This window comes from Natator depressus, chromosome 2 (genome assembly GCF_965152275.1).
Source record: "Natator depressus isolate rNatDep1 chromosome 2, rNatDep2.hap1, whole genome shotgun sequence".
Taxonomy (NCBI): Eukaryota; Metazoa; Chordata; order Testudines; family Cheloniidae; genus Natator; species Natator depressus.
This window is the reverse complement of record NC_134235.1, coordinates 1,803,113-1,822,679: the sequence shown is the minus strand read 5'-3', so window position 1 is coordinate 1,822,679 and position 19,567 is coordinate 1,803,113. Positions and strand designations below refer to the sequence as shown.

Sequence of the window (19,567 nt, the reverse complement as noted above, 5' to 3'; positions counted from 1 at the left end):
GCTCCCTGCACTCCTGCCCAGCCACGCCTTGGTGACCGCCTGTGTTACGCTGAACTGCACTGCCTCAGCCAGGTGAATTTCAGACCTGGTCTCACATCATCCTGTGGGGGTGTTCGTAACGTGTCTGTTTGCTGGTGTTTGCCCCTCTAGCGTGGGTCACTGACAACAGCGGGAAGATGAATATCGGAGAAATCAGCCGCCAGCTGGGCATGCTGCAGCTCACCAACCCCTTACCCAGCCAGTCCAAAGACCCCCCAGCCGCTGCTGCTCCACCGTCCCCTGTGCAGGTATGTACCCGTCTGACCCTCCCTCCTCCCGTCCTCTCCCAATGCAGGTATGCACCCGTCTGATCCCTACCCCCAACCTGCCCTCACCTCTGTGGTATGCACCCATCTGACCCGCCTACCCCACCCCCTCTGCCCCTCCTCTGCTCTCACTTGTGAAGGTTCGTACCCTGTCTGGCTGCGCCACCCTCCCCTTCAGGAGCCCATGGACTCAGGCCTGAACAGGGCAGGTGTGAAGAGCAGTGAGTGAGGACAGTCCTCGTGCAGTGGAGTAACAGACCTGCCTGCTCCCAGGTCCGCCTTTCGCAGACACTGGCGCTGCCTGGCGCTGCCTTGGGGCATCGTGGTCAGAGGCCTGGTCCCCTGGGAGAAAGTGCACACACAACTCTGGGCAGGGGACTGACCCCCTTCTTTCAGAGGTGGATTTTCTCTGCTTCTTTGTCTATTGCACATCCTTCAACTTTGGAGTCCACCTCCCCGGGAACCTGCAGGGGAGACCATTAGCCCGTGTGCTCCCACGGGTGCTGGGAGTGTGGTTCTGTCTCTTCTGCTCGTTCAGTGCTGTGTGGGTGAAGGGCTTGTCTTGTTCTCTGCAGACAGGCTGGGCGTGTGCAAAATGTACCTACATCAACAAGCCCACGCGGCCGGGCTGCGAGATGTGCAGCACGGACCGGCCAGTGGAATACGTGGTGCCGGGCAGCTACCAACCGGATGAGACGGAGCTCTGGAGGATGCAGCAGGAGGAAAAGGGGATCTTGCAGTACCAGCAGGTAACTCTGGAGGCAGCTCTGCCCCGGGGGGCAGCCATGCTGCCCTCGCCGCTCTGTGCGGGGACAGCGCCAGGGGAGGATGAATCTATAGTAGTCGGCTACCAGCAGCCACTTGGTGGTGGTTCCTGGGTGCATGGTTGCCCTGGCAAGGGCATCTACTCGCCAGGGGCCCTGCCAAGTGGAGTCAGGGAGAGCTGCCCTCCTCTCTAATAGCGAAGGCAGGCAGGGAGCTGGCAGGGTCCAGCAAGCAGGGAGCCTGTGGCCCTTGGCCCCTCCAGCCAGGCTGTTCCAGGTGAGGGCAGCCACTGGCCATGCCACAATGGGACCCCGGCGGTGTTTCCCTCGCCCAGGCCTCTACAGCAGGGCCTTGGTTAGGGCCCCGTTCAAAGGGGCTGAGGGCTTTCCAGCTGTGGGTGTGGGCACTGCAGCTGGAGCTTGGCATGACACAGACTGGCAGCTCCTTCCCTTCTCTTTCAGCTCCATGCACCAGCGCCCGGGGGCGGGCACGTCTTTGTCACGTGCGGCATGGTGAGGAGTGGAAAGAGCTGTGGTCGGGCTGGCTGGGCTCTCGAGGCCTTGGCTGGGCTAGTTGGGTGGAGCTGTATTTCCCATAGGGGTGACAGCGCCAGCAGACGCCCCGGTGTAAGCAAGGCTCGGCTGTGCTGTGGCTTCAGACAGGGGCCCTGCCCCCGTTGGGAACTGCGTCTCCACCTGCTACCCCAGCCAAGGCCCGGAGTGCCGCAGGGCTCCAGCGAGTCAGGCTCGGCGACTGACAAAACTCTTCTCTGCTTTCTTTTTTCTCTCGTGCTGGAATCTCACTAGGAAAAGGGAAGGAGAGAAGATGGCTCGGCCACACACTACACCCGGAGCCCAGGCTCCCTGGATGACTTCATCCACCTCTCCTCGGAATTCTGCTAGCCACGTCTCATGCCTGGCCACCCTGGGCTGCCCCACCCCAGCCCCTCTCGCGCGGGCCTGGGGCGTCTGTTTGTGCCGGGTCACCATACTTGGTCAGACTATAGAATCAGTATGGTAGTTGTTTTCCCACACGGAGAGCAGCGGGCAGGCCGCGGTGTTATACTATGCCACCGGTGACTGTGCCGTGGGGCTGCCAAGCCATGGGCAGAGCCACTTCAACTGGCCTAGGGCCTGCCCCAAGAGGGGTGGATCCCAAGCGAGAGCCTGGGTCTCATTGCGCAGAGAGGCCTCTTTCCTGGTGGCTTGGAGGGCTGAGGTTCTGGCTGAGCTAGGTCTGGCCCGGCGGGAGTGAGGCAGCTTTCTCACATCGGTCTGTGTCTTCCCTGCACGAGTTTGGCGATGGCGCTTCACCGCACTGCGGGTTCTACAGCTTAGATGGGCTGAGAGATGGAGCGAGTGGAGTACATGCTGGCCCCGGGCCAGGCCATGGGAATGCTGCAGCGTGGAGCGGCTGTGCTGCCTCCCGTGGCTTGGGGGGTGAGGGCCCTTGGTGGTGCAGGCAGAGCTCTTCCCCACCCTCCATGGCTGGGCCTGGCAGCCCTGCTCGTCCCTGCCCAGGAGGGCTGCACAGACCTCCCTGTCTGGCTGGAATGGCTGCTTTCACCCGCAGCGCTGCCTCTGCAGAGGCCCAGGCCCTGCCTGTGGGCAAAGCACAGCTCCTGCGCCAATGGGCTGCCTCTCTCGTGCGCGTACAGGCCACGCGCTTTGGGCAGCTGCCCCACAGGGCTTCCTTAGGAAGGCTGGGGGACCGGGCCGCTTCCCCTGTCGCCATGGTGCTGTGGGGCGAGGGCTCTGTGGTCTCTGCCTGGTTCTTTTAGGGGAGAGCAGCGTAGGCAGATCTGACGCCCCTGCCGAGCGGCGCTGGCCGCTGGGGGGCAGCGCGCTTGGGCAGCTGCTGCCATCGGTCACTGCTGTGCTGTTGTGTGACCTCCGTCCACATGGGGAGGCGGGAGGGGAGGGTGGGTCCCCCGGGTATCTCTCCCCAGGAAGCACCTGCCTCCCCTCCTGTTTTATACACTGCAGTTGTCAGTGCTGCCAGGCAAGTTGAGAGAGCGGGGGAAGGAAGGGGAGCGTCTGTGTGCGCCTCCCAGAGAACCACTCTCATCCCAGGCTTCAGGGCGCTTGCTTGTTCCGTTAGGCTTACAGACAGCAAGGGGGATGGGTGCTGCTGGGGTCGCCCTCCGTCCAGCCAGTCCAGAAAAACTGCAGAGGTTGTTGGCCAAGGGCTAGAAAAGGGCTCATTTCCCCAGGGCATGGGGCCTGATCCCTGCCAGGCCAGCTTCAAGCCTCTTGTGCCCCTGGGAATTGCAGTGCCTTGCACTAAACCACGGGAGCCAAACTGCCCAGCCAAGAGTTGTGCTTAACCGACACAGAATAAAGCCAGCTGAAGGTGCAGCCCTTGGCCAGTCCAGGTTCCCGCCGCTGCAGTGGAGGCTGCGATGCAGTGCTGTATTAAAGTGGGGAGCTGCTGTGGGCTACACCTGCCCTGCCAGCCATGCGTGGGTCACCTGCACAAACACTTCCTTCGTAGCCATTTGGCGTGCAGCTCCGGGACCCCCTCCGGGAAAAAATGCAGGACGGAGCCAGCCCCCCAGCTCAGGAACTCCTGCACCTGCCTTCGGAGTTCTGGAGTCCCACATGCAGTGGAAAGGCAGGGCCTCCTGTGCTCAATCTAGTAAGGCCCTTGGGGCTGGGGTTTGGTGCAGGGTCGCATGCATACTCAGCTTGGGGAGGGGGGTGAGTGCTTAAGTGACTTCCTGCTTAAGGAAGGAGGGTTTGACAAATGCTAGAGCAGGAGGAGTCCCCCCGAAAGAGCCCTGAGCTAGAGGGGCGGCTTAGAGGAGATTTGACGACTCTGCATGTGGTTTGACTCTGGTTAGGGGATATGAGTGGCAGAGTGTCATGTGAACAGGGACTGGACAGAACTTCTCTCCCAGGAGTGACAGGAGTTGCAGTCAGACACTGGCCTGGCTCGCAGCGTGGGGAGCGTAAGGGAGCCACCTGCTGAATAGGCCAGAGATAAGCCAGGCCTGGAGGTCTCCAGGCGTTTGTCGGATGTCATGGTTTTACTATGGAGGAAGGTGAAGGGCGTGGCCACTCTGCTGCAGGTACGGAAGCAGCAATGCAAAGCTGTCAGTGTAGATGGGATTGGAATCCCAGGCCAAAGTCAGAAGCCTCTTGTGATGGGCCCAGTGCTGATGTCCAGCCACACCTTGTCTGTGTGTCTTCTGTGAAACAAAGAGCCCGCATCCCAATAGCACTTTACTCTGGGAAGAGATGATGCAAGCCCATCTCGTTACCTGCATGCACTGATACTGTGAGGGCGGGTGGGCCAGATTCACACACAGATTCTGTGTTACACGTTGTGTTTGAAATCTCAGCCCAAAGCCAGTCACCGGCTGTAGGATGGACGTGGCCAAAGCGTCTGTGAGACACATGCTGCTCCCCTGCCTGGAGAGCGTGGCTCTGACACCAGTGCGCTCAGGGGCGCCATGTGGGATCCGGCTGAGGCTCGCTGGCATCAAATCCTTCGTGGGAGGTCTGGCCTGCAGAGACTACAGCTCCCAGCTTCAGTGCCCTGGCAGCTGGGAGTATGATGGAGGAGTAGGATGGGAACCCGTAGTCTCTGTGGCTGCCCTCCTCTCCTGTAACCTCTTGTGGTGCAGTCTGTGTCCAGTTCCTTGTATGGAGTGTGATGGACAGTGATTGCTCAGCTGCAGGTACTGGAAGAGTTCACACCTGAGTTCCTTGGTCTATTAAAGTTTCTCTAAAGAGCACATCTGTCCCAGTGTGTTATTGGGCAGCCGGCAGGGACTTTGGCCTGGTCTGCACAGAGATGTGCAGCACTGGATTAAAGGGGTGTTTCCAAAGGGGTGCTGGCCCTGGCTAGATGCTCTTGTGCCTTGAGAGGCTGATTTGGATGAGTTTAATAGTTTTTTACTGGATTACGCTAACTCAAAAGGAGCCAATCCTAGCAACACAGAACAGCCAGATGGGATCAGAGCTGAGGTCCATCTAGCCTGGGGTCCAGTCTCGCACAGTGTTACCTGGGGTTTCTCAGAACCCAAAGCAGTGGTAACGTGACTGTTTCTCTCCAGGCGGTGTCAGGAATAAATCAATGGGAACCCAGCGCTTCTGTCTGATAAACAATTGGTAAAAGCAAATGTGCTCTTATCTAAAACTACTGTTTATTAGATATTAAGCACACACACGCATATGCAATAGGTTTAAGACATCCCAGATATAGTTACCCACAGTCTGAGATGGTGTCAAGTGATCACCAGCTGGGCTTCCAGGGGCCCTCTTCCCGTCCAGCTGACGGGGAGTTTAGATGTCAGCTCCTTGCCCGGTCCCTAATCTTTTATAGCTATCTCTAACAAACCACAGAACCTATAGTGACTCCTAGTGGGTCGGTATATAACAACCTCTACTGGGTCACCAATTCTCCTAATTTCAACAAACTACTCATTATCTCCAAACATTTCTAATATTTCCAGCCATAACAACAATACATCAGGGGCACCTAAAACCATGGGCTCTTCACTCACTGTCTTCCATAACTTTCTCGCCCATCCTCCCATTCTGATTAACAAACTGCAAGTATGCGGCTGTCTGACCTTGTCTCACAAAGGCCTAAGATTGTTCCTAGCTATGTGACGGTTGGTTTTCAGCTGGCAGTGCTGCACATACAGAATGGCTGACTGCAGTACTGTCACGTTTTGGGGTACACGCAGGAATGTTAGATTCCGGGTGTCACACTATGTTCTGCAGAGGAAGGTGCAAGAACTGGCAAGAGGAGACATGAGATAATCTGCCCCCAGCCCCATCTCCTGGTCTCTGTTGGTTAGAGATTGGCTTCAGCCCCAAAAGCAGCAGGTTTTCTCTCTCTCCTAAAGCTCCTCTCTTAGCACTTGCTACTCTAACTCTGGATGTTTGTGTTAACCCTAGAAATGCCCAATCCTTTTTGGAAGCTTGTTAATAAATCATAGATTCATAGATACTAAGGTCAGAAGGGACCATTATGATCATCTAGTCTGACCTCCTGCACAACGCAGGCCACAGAATCTCACCCACCAGCCCTCGCCCTTGAGCCAGTCATACAGCCAGTGCAGAGGCTGAGCAGCATGTGTGCTGGGAATAAAACACCAAAACCCAGAACTCACTGATGGATACTTAACTTGGGTGTATAAAAGGGAATCTCGAGTAGGGGGGAGAGGTTCTTTTATCTCTGCAGTATCTGGTATTGGGATGGGAAGTGGGACCCGGAGAGGCCAGAACAGGCCTTGGAGCAGGTAGGAACTCCCAGGACCCTTCCTCCCAGCCTAGAGCAGGCTGCCCACCCCACCCCCACCAAGGCTCAGTAGCTCTCTTGTTCCCCCTTCTTATCCGTCTGGCTCCCCATTCGCAGGGAGCTTCCACCCCTGCAGGAACAAATATTTGGTGATGGGCTCCTTGATCTAGCAGGGAAAGGTCGAACACGATCCAATGGCTGGAGTTTGAATCTAGACCAATTCAGACTGGAAATAAGGCATTAACAGTGAGGGTAACTAACCATGGGCCTGTGGAGAACACTTGCTTGGCCAGTTTAATTCACTTGTAGTTCAGACACCTTCTCAAATGCACTGCTGGAATTACCCAGGCAAACCCACAGTTCCCCTCGGTGCATTCGCCAATGATGATGTCGTGAGTGATTATGGACAGTAATGCTGGTGGCATCCATCTCTAACATCCACAGAGGTTGTCACTGAAGGACAGTCATCTGCCTGGAGCAATGTGGCATTCCTGATTTGCAATTGGAGTTCCTCCTGCTCGGGGGGGCTGCCCCCACAGGCTGAAGAGCTCCACCCACCTGAAGCGGTCTGGTTTCTTTTCAAGGTGCCAGCCACAGACCTTTCACACCCCTGCTTTTAACAGAAACCCCTCTGCTTCACAAAGGCAAGTGATGATGACTTTGGCTGTCGGTCGGAGGTTTCGCTGACCATTTGGGATATTTTATAGGAGTTGGGCGCTCATCCCCAACCCCATCCTGGCCCTAATAGCCCTCTTAGGAGGCTAGCAAGTGGTCAAGCAAGTGTTCTCCACTGGCCCGTAGCGTGTTTTTGCCCTGCGAGCAGGCTGCCCCCTGTTACTACAACATGAGCTCTCCTGGTAAGGGGCTGTGATGGACTGGGGGTGGAAGGAAATGTGCTGATTTGGGGTGGCAATGACAGAATGTGAGCGCATGGGGGTGCGCTGCCGGTGAGGAAGCAGATCAGCCCCTATAAGTTGGTCAGCAGCAGGTTAATGACCTCAGCTTGGCAGCCTGTCCTCATCATGTGACTTGTCTAGTGTTCTGCCCTGCTACTGACTGTGATGATGAAGAGTGTGAGACGGTGTTAGCAGCTGCTCACCGGAGAGACGTGTTACTTGGACGAGGTGACCGGAATGCCTGCACTGGTCCTGAGAGTTCCCTAGAATGGTGCCGCTGCGTCGGGAAGCTGGGCATGGCCAGGCAGCAGAGGGCTGCGACTCAGTGCAATTAGCAAATGCCTTGTTCAAGCACAAACTGTCCAGGCAGTGGGTGTGGACAGTGCTGTGTCTGGGGACTCAGAACCACACTGACTCCACTGTAATTTCGAACAGGCGGTGTGATGAGGAGTTGATTCTTCTAGAAGGCAGACAGGATCTGATCGTAACGTAGTAATAGCCAACATAAAGATCAAACAGCAAAGAAAGAATGACCTGCAGGTATCTTCAGGCTCTGTTATAATGTCAAAATGTTCTGAAAGTCCAATGAACAAGTGGAATTCAAGAAGACAATTGAACAAAAGCTGCAAAGAGTTGAGCTTCTGCGCAAGTAGTGTAAATCAAATAGAGTACATCGTCTGCTGCACTACAGAGATGGTGGCTGAATTCCTGGGGAAACAGATCCTAAAGAAGAAACCTTGGATCACGGAGAAGATTGAGTTGTGTGATCAACGAAAGAAGCTAAGAGCACAATGGAAGATGGATTAAACAGCAAGAGAGCAATATTCCCTTATGATGCCAGAAATAAATGCACTGATTAAAGTGGCAAAAGAAGATTGGCTTGAACAACAGTGCAGTGATATACGGAACGGCTTCGTGGCAAATGCCAGTAGGAAGGCCTGCCAAACCATCAAGACACTTTTGAAAGGTCTCTCTGACAGGAAACACACCTTTTCACCCCCATGTGCCAGGAACTGCATATTGTAACCCAAACAAATGTTACCCTGGAAGTGAAAAAAGCAGAGGGGATATCTGTGAGAAGTTTGACTTATCCCTGTGAACCTCCTCCTGCAACTGAAGAAGTTGTGGATGGAGTGTGGACACTGAAAAGCAGTAAAGTCCTTGAAGTGGACAACATACAAGCAGAACAAATCCAAAGGGATGGAGCGGCCCCCATCCCAACTTGTCAGTGCCATTTGGGAGCCTGGAAGATGGCCCAAGACTTGGGAACTCTGCTGCTTCTGGAAATTCCTGCACAGTCTCATTCTGGATGCCCCTAGTAAAAGTCTGCTATGCATCATTCTGAAGAGAAGGCTCTCAGAAGAGGGCAGTTTCTGTCTGAAGAACAAGCGGGACTTAGATCCCAATGAAGTACAGTGGAGCAAATGTTCAGTCCGTATTGATATGGAGAATGATGGGAAGCTGCTCCACGCTTTGGTGGATTTTGCTAAGGCGTTTGTCAGCATCTGGCACAAACCTCTTGAGGTGGCTGCTCGGAGCTGGTGAAAATGTAATAAGGCCGATACAAATCTCTGTGGAAGTTCAGCAGCTCTGGGGCGTGCCGGGCATGAGCAAAGTAGTTGGTTCAACTTGAGGATAACTGTCAGACAGGGCTGCTGGTTATCACTGACCCTCTTCAGCAGTTATCCTGAAGACATCTTAAGACCCACTGGTGGAAACCTCCAGGAGAGAGTACGCATAGGTGAACAACAGACTAGTCAGCTGTGCTTCGCCCATGATATTGACCTGATTGGATTGTCCCAAGAGGAGGTTGTTGCAAGACGAGGCTTCGCTATGTCTGTCTCTTCCCCCTAAGCACCCTCCTCCTGATGCTCTTTATAGGGGAAACAGCTCCTCTGACCCCAGCTGGCTCTACTGATTAAAACCCAGGCCCCACCCCAGGTGTGGCAGGCAGGGATCACTGGACAGGGCTGGCCAGCTCCCAGCCTCTGGCCCTTGAAAGGCCAGGCTGCCCCACAGTGGCTTTAAGAAGACCGCGCTCCGTGGGGCTTGGAAAGGGATCTGGGAGCTGCCGGGCCAGTCTCGGCCCCTGGCTCCTTGGCCTCTCATTCTGTTGGGAAGCCTCCGTGTCGAGTGCTGATCGTGTGGCAGGTGCCCTATGGGACCCAACAGACATGGTACTGCCAACCAGAAAGGCTCAAAGATTGCGGGTCAGACCCCAGGACTCATGGGGGGCCCAGAAGTCATGAGACTTCATGGAAAGAGATGAGTGAGGGGTTGATGTCATGATTTTGGGGGGGACAATTAGTGCTGTCAGTGGTCCCAAATGTACTAAGGGGACTTTAGCCCCTGCTGCAGGAGCACTCACCCCCATATCTGCCTGTCCCCTGCTCCCCCAGCAGTTCTGTTCCCCAGCTTCCCCTCTGCTCCTCTTGGGGCTCTCCCCCAGATCTGGGTGGTAGGCTGCAGAAGGGTCCCCTTCCAAGCAGGGGGCAGCTCCAGGGGTTCTTCCCCCTGTGACCTGATGGATTCCGGCCCTGGGGAGTTTAGCAGATGGTCACTAAGGTGACTGACTCTCAGTTAATCCCACAGCTTCAAGTGTCACTGTTGCCTGGTGGGCCAGGAGGCCGGCGGGCCCCAGGGAGGTGGGGGGAAAGGACACCAGAGTGCAAGAGGTCTTGCAGCAGGCGGCTGATAAACGGAACACGGACACACCCCACGTCTTCAGTCCCATTTCCCTATAAAGCCTCTTACTGCTCAGGCAAGGCCGCAGATTCCTGGGTGTGCAGGAGCCGCTGGCTGGCTCCCTGACTAGCTTCCTGCTAGGCCACTGATGAGCCCAGCTGCCCTGCCTTGGAACTGAGAGTGGTCACAGCTCCTAAAGCAGTGGCTCCGCCTCTGGCTGATGACTCTGGTTTACCCTCCGGCTCTGGCATTTGAATCATAGAAGATTAGGGTTGGAAGAGACCTCAGGAGGTCATCTAGTCCTATCCCCTGCTCAAAGCAGGACCAATCCCCAACTAAATCATCCCAGCCAGGGCTTTGTCAAGCCGGGCCTTAAAAACCTCTAAGGATGGAGATTCCACCACCTCCCTAGGGAACCCATTCCAGTGCTTCACCACCCTCCTACTGAAATAGTGTTTCCTAATATCCAACCTAAACCTCCCCCGCTGCAACTTGAGATCATTGCTCCTTGTTCTGTCATCTGCCACCACTGAGAACAGCCGAGCTCCATCCTCTTGGGAACCCCCCTTCAGGTAGTTGAAGGCTGCTATCAAATCACCCCTCACTCTTCTCTTCTGCAGACTAAACAAGCCCAGTTTCCTCAGCCTCTCCTCATAACTCATGTGTCCCAGCCCCTGATAGTTTTTGTTGCCCTCCGCTGGACTCTCTCCAATTTGTCCACATCCCTTCTGTAGTGGGGGGACCAAAACAGGACACAATACTCCAGGTGTGGCCTCACCAGTGCCAAATAGAGGGGGATAATCACTTCCCTCGATCTGCTGGCAATGCTCCTAGTAATGCAGCCCAATAAGCAGTTAGCCTTCTTGGCAACAAGGACACACTGTTGACTCATATCCAGCTTCCCATCCACTGTGATCCCCTTTTCTGCAGAACAGCTGCTTAGCCAGTCGGTCCTCAGCCTGTAGCAGTGCATGGGATTCTTCCTTCCTAAGTGCAGGACTCTGCACTTGTCCTGGTTGAACCTCATCAGATTTCTTGTGGCCCAATCCTCCAATCTGTCTAGGTCACTCTCGACCCTATCCCTACACTCCAGCGTATCTACCTCTCCCCCCAGCTTAGTGTCATCTGTGAACCTGCTGAGGGTGCAATTCATCCCATCATCCAGATCATTAATAAAGAAGTTGAACAAAACTGGCCCCAGGACCAACCCTTGGGGCACTCCACTTGACACTGGCTGCCAACTAGACATCAAGCTGTTGATCACTACCCGTTGAGCCCAATAATCTAGCCAACTTTCTATCCACCTTATAGTCCAGGTGGACTGATTTGGCTTCTGTCCCTCCGGCCCTGACCCTTGGTTTGTTACAGGGCTCTGCCCACCCTGGAGCCAGCTCAGCCTGGTAGCCAAACTCTCATTTCAACTAGTGGGCCTGAGCACTCACACCCCAGGTGGCTAGGGAGGCAGGTCCCAGCCCGGACCCAGGCTCCCCAAACTCAGCCCCTTTTCAAGGTGATTGTCTCCTGTCCCTTCTGGAGTGGTTTTCCCCTCGGTGCACCTTCAGCCTCCTCTCTCGCTGCAGTGAGCTGGCTCTGGCGTACACAGACCCTGCCCACTCCAGCAGCATCAGAGAGGAGTAGTTAATTGGAGTCAGATGCTTGGGTCTTTATTTTCTCCCCCGGTCCTTAGTATCAAGCCCGGGTGTAAGCCCTAACGTTTGCAGAATGTGCACACCCCTCTGCCATCCCTCCTCCACCCGAGGATCCCGGGCATGGGCTGAGCCTGCCCTTCTCTCCTGTTGCGGTAGACCTCTTGGTCTTTGATGTGCCCAGGCTTCCACCATCCTACTTCAGGAAGGGGCCTTGGCCTCCTGCTATGTGATCCCTGCATCTGTATGAGCTGTGTAATGGGGCTCCCCTTTGTCAGCCAACCTACCTTGCAGCAGAGCCCCTCCTTCTCGGCAAATGCCCCAGAGCTCAGATATTTCCCTTAGGGCAGCCACCTGCCCTCCAGCTGCCCCCTCTTCTCTGCAATGGACTGGCTCTGCAGGAGCATTTCAGTATGGAGCTTGGACAGCACCTCCTCCTGCAGCTGCTGCTCTCTCTCCTGTTCCTCTCCTCTGAGGCAGGTCACTTCCTACTCTCTCTGGACGGCTTGGGTTAAAATCTCATCCCTCGTTCTTCCTTGTGCTTGCCAGCACTCTGTCGAGTGAGTCTGGCTGTTTTTGTGAGAGGACTTCAGCCCAGTTCCCATCAGGCACACTAACCCTTCTCTCTGATCTCCCCAGTCTGGCTGCGGGGCCACGCCTACCTTGCCCAGTCTCCCCGTTTGCGCTATGGGACACCCCTCCCATTGCTGGCCCTCCACGTCCCTTCTTTGAAACAGTCTCCCATAGTCCCTATTGGTCCCTTGCTGCTTCAGCGTTGAGCCCAGCCTCACAGCTCCACTGTACATCCCTGGGTGTGCTCCGGTTCTCCGCTCAGGGCCAGCATTCTCTGCCGTGTGGCTTCCTCTGCCCTCGGGGCCATTTCACCGGTTTCGCTGCTGGGCTGTCTCTCAGTGAGGCTCTGGACCCTGCTGAATCCTTGACCCCCACCTGTCACTATTTGAGGGGCTGCGCCAGCTCCCCGTCTGGTCCAAAGCTTCCTTCCCTGCTCTGCTCTGGGAGAAGCCTGTAGCTTCTTCTCCTAGCCTCTGCCTGAGCACAGTCATAGAATCATAGAATACCAGGGTTGGAAGGGATCTCAGGAGGTCATCTAGTCCAACCCCCTGCTCAAAGCAGGACCAATCCCCAAGTTTTGGCCCAGATCCCAAATAGCCCCCTTAAGGATTGAGCTCACAACCCTGGGTTTAGCAGGCCGATGCTCAAACCACTGAGCTATCCCTCTTCCCTTTGGCGTGTGCCAGTCAGCGTAAGGTGCCACAGGCACTCGCACCAAGGCAGTGAGTTCCCTGGGGCAGGCAGAATGCCAGAGGGTTCCAGAGCAAGGAAGCTGAACGGTTGCACATTTTGGAGCAGGGAAGGCAGCGCATTTGTGGGTTCCAGATCACAGTCTGGAGCAGGGAAGGCAGAACAAGTGCCGGTCCCAGAATGGGCTCTGCAGTATGTAATGCAGAACTCTTGCTGGCTCTGGAGCAGGAAGACAGAACAATTGTGGTTTCTGGAGTGGGGAAGGCAGAACCTCTGTGGGGTCCGGAACAGTTTCTGGAGGAGAGCAGACAGAAGCAGGTTCCAGAGCAGGTTCTGGAGTGCAGGAGCCAGCATGGCAGTGAGTTCTAGAGTGGGCTCTGGAATGGAGGACAGACGATTGCTATTTCGGAGAGGGGAAAGAAGAGTGTTTGCAAGCTCCAGAGCAGAGTCTGGAGCAGGGGAGGCTGGTTGTGGAGCTGGGAGGGCAACACTTGCTAGTTTTGGAGTGGGTTCTGGAGCAGGGAAGGCAGGAGGCGTGTGGATTCTGGAGTGGGGCAGGTTGAACATTTGTAGGTTCTGGAATGGGCTGTGCAGAAGGTTAGTGAGTTCCAGAGCAGGCAGGAAGCCATTGGGCTCTGAAGAGGAGTAGGTAGAGCACCAGTAGGTTCTGGAGCAGGGTGTGCAGAACATTAGTGGGTTCCAGAGCAGGTTCTGGAGTGCCGAAGGCAGTCTCATGGTCCCTCTTCATGACACACCAACCCCACGACACTGCATCAGACACATCCTCTTGTGGGCATCTCAAACACCTCCAGGAGCTTTGGGTGACATGGGGCCATGTACCCTGGAGACCTCCAGGGCCTGGTGCCGGGGAGTGCTCCTCACCATTGGGCTGCTGCACCTGGAAGGGGTAATGCGCGTTCTGCTGCATCCTGCGGGCCAGGGTCCTCTCCACGTTGAAGAAGCTGAGGTTCCAGAGCACGAAGGCCCCTCGTAGCATGGCTGCTCCTGGGAGGTGGGCGTCTGCCCACACCGACGGGGGCTGTCAAGGGAAGAGCGAGGAGCCAGTCAGCAGGGAAATGCACCCTGTGCTACATACAGTGAACCCTGGAATTCATCAGGCCCATGTCAGCAGTGGGGAAACTAAGGCACAGAGCTGGGACGTGCCTCCACCAAGGTCACCCAGCGCGTCGGTGGTAGAGCTGGGAAAAGCCCCAAGAAGCCAAGCCCCAAATTAATATCTCATGTTGCCAGCTGGGAGGATCCCAAAGGGCTCCATAGACTCTGTCCACAGCCACCACTTCCCCAGCCACTGATATGCAGCCACCTCTGGGGTGGGATGCAGCAGCTGCTTAACAGCCGCTGTAACACCACACAACAGTAGGGGCAGAAGAAGCCCCGATCTACTTGATCTACTAGTCGTCTTCCCCCGTGTACTGGGCAGGCAGGGTCTTCTCAGCTAGTGGGAACTCCAGCTCTTTCTGCCTCTCTTCCGAGCTAGAGACTTTCTGCTGCTGGCTACCTACTTCCGTGCTTTGCCGAAGCCATTGCAGCCTGGAGCTTTCGTTATTCTGGAGCTGCCCGCTGGGAAAGGGTAGAAATCGGGTTCTCTGGGTTCCTCTTTTTCTCCTTCCCTTTTTTCAGCTGCTCTCCGAGGTGGCTCTTCTCAGCCTCCGTGTTTCACCCAGCCCTGAGATCCTGCTTCTTGCATGCCTCTCTATGCAGTCCCTCATCTGCCTTCTGCAGCCTGGACCGTGAGCTCTGGCGTCTTCCTCTTGGCTAATTTGTTCTTTCCCAGCAGCCTCAGCCAGAGAACCCTTTTCTTCCTGAGCACCTCTGGCTTCTTCAGCTGCCTCCTGGACCTGTCATGAGCTGGACAGGCAGGTTCCCGGGCTGAGAGCAGCATTGTTGTACTTCCCCATGCCAAATGGGAGCTCAAACCTTGCTGCCATTCTCCCACTTTTGACTCTATGTCCCAGGGGCCCCAGGTTTGCTTATTGCTTCCCAGACTTCCCTTTGCTCCTGTCCAATTGCCCAGAGGTGAGGCTCTTCTTAGGGCCTTTCAACACGTCCTGCTTCCCCCACACAAAATGCATCTGTTCCCCGGGGACTTGCCCTACCTTGTCCTCTCCATATCTTCACAGTAGGGCAGGCCCCTGTACAGAGCATCTCCCTAGAGCCTGGCCTGGTCCTGTGCCCGTGCACAGGACAAGCAGTGCTCCAGCAGCCAGTAAGGCTCCCCCATCTGGCTGGACAGCCTGGCTCCTCTCGGGGGGAGTTCCCCCATTCCACTGGGTGCTGCGGTCCGGCCCCTCTTGGGGGGAGCTCCGGGGCCCCGCTGGGCGGCCTGGCCCCTCTCTGGGGGGGAGCTCCGGGGCCCCGCTGGGCGGCCTGGCCCCTCTCTGGGGGGGAGCTCCGGGGCCCCTCTTGGCGGCCTGGCCCCTCTCTGGGGGGGAGCTCCGGGGCCCCGCTGGGCGGCCTGGCCCCTCTCTGGGGGGGAGCTCCGGGGCCCCGCTGGGCGGCCTGGCCCCTCTTGGGGGGAGCTCCCAGGCCCGCTGGGCAAGGTGCCCTGACCTCTCCCTGGCTCTGTTCCGCAGGCCCTGGAGGACGAGCGGCTGCAGAACTTCCAGCAGTTGCTGCAGCTGGAGGAGGAGGTGCTGGTGCCCAGCCAGGAGGCCATGGAGTGCCGGATCTGCTACCTGCCCGTGGCTCCAGGGGACGGGGTGCTGCTTCGCGAGTGTCTGCACAACTTCTGCAGGTACAGCTGCCCAGCCGGCACCCCCAGGCCGCAGTGTGTGGGCGCCGCGAGGCAGAGACCGCTGCAGAGCCGGGGGATGGAGCGGGTGGGATCGGGCCGGAGCCACCAGCTCCTCCCGGGTGTCCGTTCCCTGGTCCCTGCCATGCAGCGCTTGGACTCCATCCCTGAGGCCCTGTGCTGGGAGCCTGGGGCTGAGCCAGACTTTGGGCCCTCGTGGGGCTGCGAGGGCCGAGAGCTCAGACCATGAGGCCACAGCTGCCGGGTTAGGGGAGGGGTTCCCTGGGGTGACTGCACCCTGTCCCCACAGAGACTGCCTGCGGCAGGTGATCATCTACAGCCAGGAACCCCAGGTGTCCTGCCCCTTCCGCGATGACACCTACGCCTGCAGCAGCAAGCTCCAGGAACGGGAGGTCCGGGCGGTGAGTCCCTGCAGTGGGCAAGGAGGGCTCCAGCTTCCAAGAGCTGGCCTGCAGGCCCCAGCGGGTGGGCGAGCGGGTGTGGGGCAGGGATCTCGGCTGGTTCCATAGGACCAGCCCCAGCGCTCAAGGTGAGGCACAGCGGGAGATGGGGGGAGTGGGGTAAATGTTATCAGACAAATGCCTGGGCCCCCAGGGAGCCAGGGATTTGCTGGGAGGCTCTGACCGCCCCCGCCCCGCCATCAGATCCCAGAGGCCTGGCCCCCTTCTCCCTTCCCCCTTTGGATCTTGGGGACCTGCACACTTAAGCCAGGCTAGCCCCTGCCCCACAGCCACCTTCTGTCAGGGCAGAGCTTCCAGAAGGGGCCCCTGCAGCCTATCCCTGCCCCTGGCGGCTCTGGATGCGGTGGGCATGGCCAGCAGTGGCGTGACCCCCTCGGGGCTCTGGGCCCACAGCTGGTGTCAGCAGAGGAGTACAAGCGGTTCCTGGAGCGGGGCCTGGTGGCAGCAGAGAGACGCACCCAGAACAGCTATCACTGCAAAACCGCAGACTGCCAGGGCTGGTGCATCTACGAGGACGCCGTCAACGAATTCCGCTGCCCCATCTGCTGGGGCCTGAACTGCTTGCTCTGCAAGGTGAGCCCCGGGGGCCCGGCGGGGGGCAGGCCGCTCTGCTCTCCGGTGGGGATGGACGTGGGGCCCTGCCTGCAGCTGCTGCCATCCCGTGGAGACTGCCGCGCGCAGTGCTCCAGCAGCCAGGCCCTGCACAGCCGGGTGGAACAGTGCATGCTGGGATGGGTCATTTCTGCAGCAGGGATTCCAAGGCCAGCAGGGACCATCGTGATGCTGTAGTGACCTCCTGCCTCGCACAGGCCTGGGAACAGCCCCAGATCATTCCTAGCGCCGAGCTTTTAGACAAACAGCCCGTCTGGATTTAAAAACTGCCAGTGACAGAGAATCCACCATGAGCCTTGGGAAATTGCTCCAATGGTTAATTCCTCTATGTTAAAAACGTACGTCCTATTTCCAGCGTGAATGTGTCTAGTTTCAACGTCCAGCCATTGGCTCAGGTCAGACCTTTTCCTGCTAGACTGAAGAGCCCATGATCAAATCTCTGTTCCCCACGTAGGTACTTACAGACTGTGACCAAGTCACCCCTTAACCAGCTCCTTGTTATGTTAAACAGACGGAGCTCCTGGAGTCTCTCACTTTACGGCAGGTTTCTAACCCTGTAATCATTCCCATGGCTCATCTCTGACCCCTCCCCAATGTATCACCATCCTTCTTGAATTGTGGGCACCAGAATTGGACCCAAGATTCCAGCAGCCCTCGCACCAGGGCTACATACAGAGTAGCAGGAGCATGGGAGGAGAGGGCAGCAGAGTAGGGGGTTGGGGAGGGGAGGTCTGAAGCAGGGGGGTCTGGAGCATGGGGGGGGGGTCCAGAGCACTGGAGCTGTGCAGGGGATGGGGAGTGGGATGGAGAGGGGGTCCAGAGCAGTGGGGGTGGGACATACAGGATGGGTAGGGTGGACCAGAGCAGTGGGGGGTAGGACAGGGGGAGAGAAGAGAGGAGGGGGTCTGGAGAGTGAGGGGAGGGGAGGTGTCCAGAGAACTCAACAAGCATGTGGACAAGGGGGATCCAGTGGATATAGTGTACTTCGATTTTCAGAAAGCCTTTGACAAGGTCCCTCACCAAAGGCTCCTAAGCAAAGTAAGCTGTCATGGGATAAGAGGGAAGGTCCTCTCATGGATTGGTAACTGGTTAAAAGATAGGAAACAAAGCGTAGGAATAAATGGTCAGTTTTCAGAATGGAGAGAGGTAAATAGAGGTGTCCCCCAGGGGTCTGTTCTGGGCCCAGTCCTATTCAACATATTCATAAATGATCTAGGAAAAGGGGTAAACAGTGAGGTGGCAAAATTTGCAGATGATACAAAACTACTCAATGACAGGTTTCAGAGTAGCTGCCCTGTTAGTCTGTATCCGCAAAAAGAAAAGGAGTACTTGTGGCACCTTAGAGACTAACCAATTTATTTGAGCATAAGCTTTCGTGAGCTACAGCTCACTTCATCGGATGCATACTGTGGAAAGTACAGAAGATCTTTTTATACATGGTTTGTGTGTATAAAAAGATCTTCTACACTTTCCACAGTATGCATCCGATGAAGTGAGCTGTAGCTCACGAAAGCTTATGCTCAAATAAATTGGTTAGTCTCTAAGGTGCCACAAGTCCTCCTTTTCTTTTTGCAAAACTACTCAAGATACTTAAGTCCCAGGCAGCCTGCGAAGAGCTACAAAGGGATCTCACAAAACTGGGTGACTGGGCAACCAAATGGCAGATGAAATTCAATGCTGATAAATGCAAAGTAATGCACATTGGAAAACTTCATCCCAACTATACATATACAATGATGGGGTCTAAATTAGCTGTTACCACTCAAGAAAGATCTTGGAGTCAGTGTGGAGAGTTCCCTGAAAACATCTACTCAGTGGGCAGCAGCAGCCAAAAAACAAACAGAAAGTTGGGAATCATTAAGAAAGGGATAGATAATAAGACAGAAAAGATCATGTTGCCTCTGTATAAATCCATGGTACGTCCACTCCTTGAATACTGCGTACAGATGGGGTCACCTCATCTTAAAAAAGATCTATTGGAATTGGAAAAGTTTCAGAAAAGGGCAACAAAAATGATGAGGGGTCTGGAACAGCTGTCATATGAAGAGTCATTAATAAGATTGGGACTTTTCAGCATGGAAAAGTGACGACTAAGGGGGATATGATAGAGGTCTATAAAATCATGACTGGTGTGGAGAAAGTAAATAAGGAAGTGTGATTTACCCTTTCACATAACACAAGAGTGAGGGGTCACCCAGTAAAAGTAACAGGCAGCAGGTTTAACACAAACAAAAGGAAGTATTTTTTCCACACAACACACAGTAAACCTGTGGAATTGTTTGCCAGCGGATGTTGTGAAGGCCAAGACACTCATAGGGTTCAAGAAGGGTCCTCTCAGCACGACCACCAAGTTCAGGATCTAGCTGAGCTGTACCCGCTCCAGCCGGCTGTGAAACAGGGACCCTGTGCCGTTCCGACGGGGCAAAGCCGGGGGCTCCCCACATGACATGCCAGCGCCGTCTGTTGGGCAAAAAGTGGAATGACTTTTTTCCTAACGCAGAGGGGTTCGTGATCTCCAGATTTTGGGACTGTCATGGAGCCACAGGCTCTGTGCTACGCCCCTGCTTGGGAACAGTCCCTTGGAGGCGCCCTTCAGTGTGATGGGGTCCCCCAGCAGGGGGGCCCCTGCAGTCTGGACTGAGTCCCGGGGGGGCTCCAGCTCTGCTGCGTCATGCCGGGAGCGCTGGCCTGCAAGTCCCACTGAGACAGACCCTGGGAGAGAGTCGGGGGACGAGTTCATCAGCCAGTGTTTGCAGTAACCAGGCAGTGCAGGGTTCGTTAGTCAGCTGGGATGCAGCCTGGGCTGGCCCTAGCTCAGCACCAAGAACTGAGGGTAAAAGCACCGTCTGTCTGCCGAGCCGGAGCAATCAGCCAGCCAAGCTGCAGGGGCTGCGTCCCAGACTCTGTC

The 19,567-nt window shown here is 56.1% G+C and overlaps 1 protein-coding gene across 1 annotated transcript in view; it reads left to right on the top strand.

The window, feature by feature from the left end:
* SHARPIN (SHANK associated RH domain interactor) overlaps positions 1-19,567 on the top strand; it is a 49,926-nt gene that overhangs the window by 22,879 nt on the left and 7,480 nt on the right. The window contains 5 exon segments of the mRNA XM_074943646.1: positions 151-287; positions 881-1,054; positions 15,408-15,568; positions 15,876-15,987; positions 16,441-16,620. Coding sequence (XP_074799747.1) covers positions 151-287; positions 881-1,054; positions 15,408-15,568; positions 15,876-15,987; positions 16,441-16,620 — 764 coding nt within the window.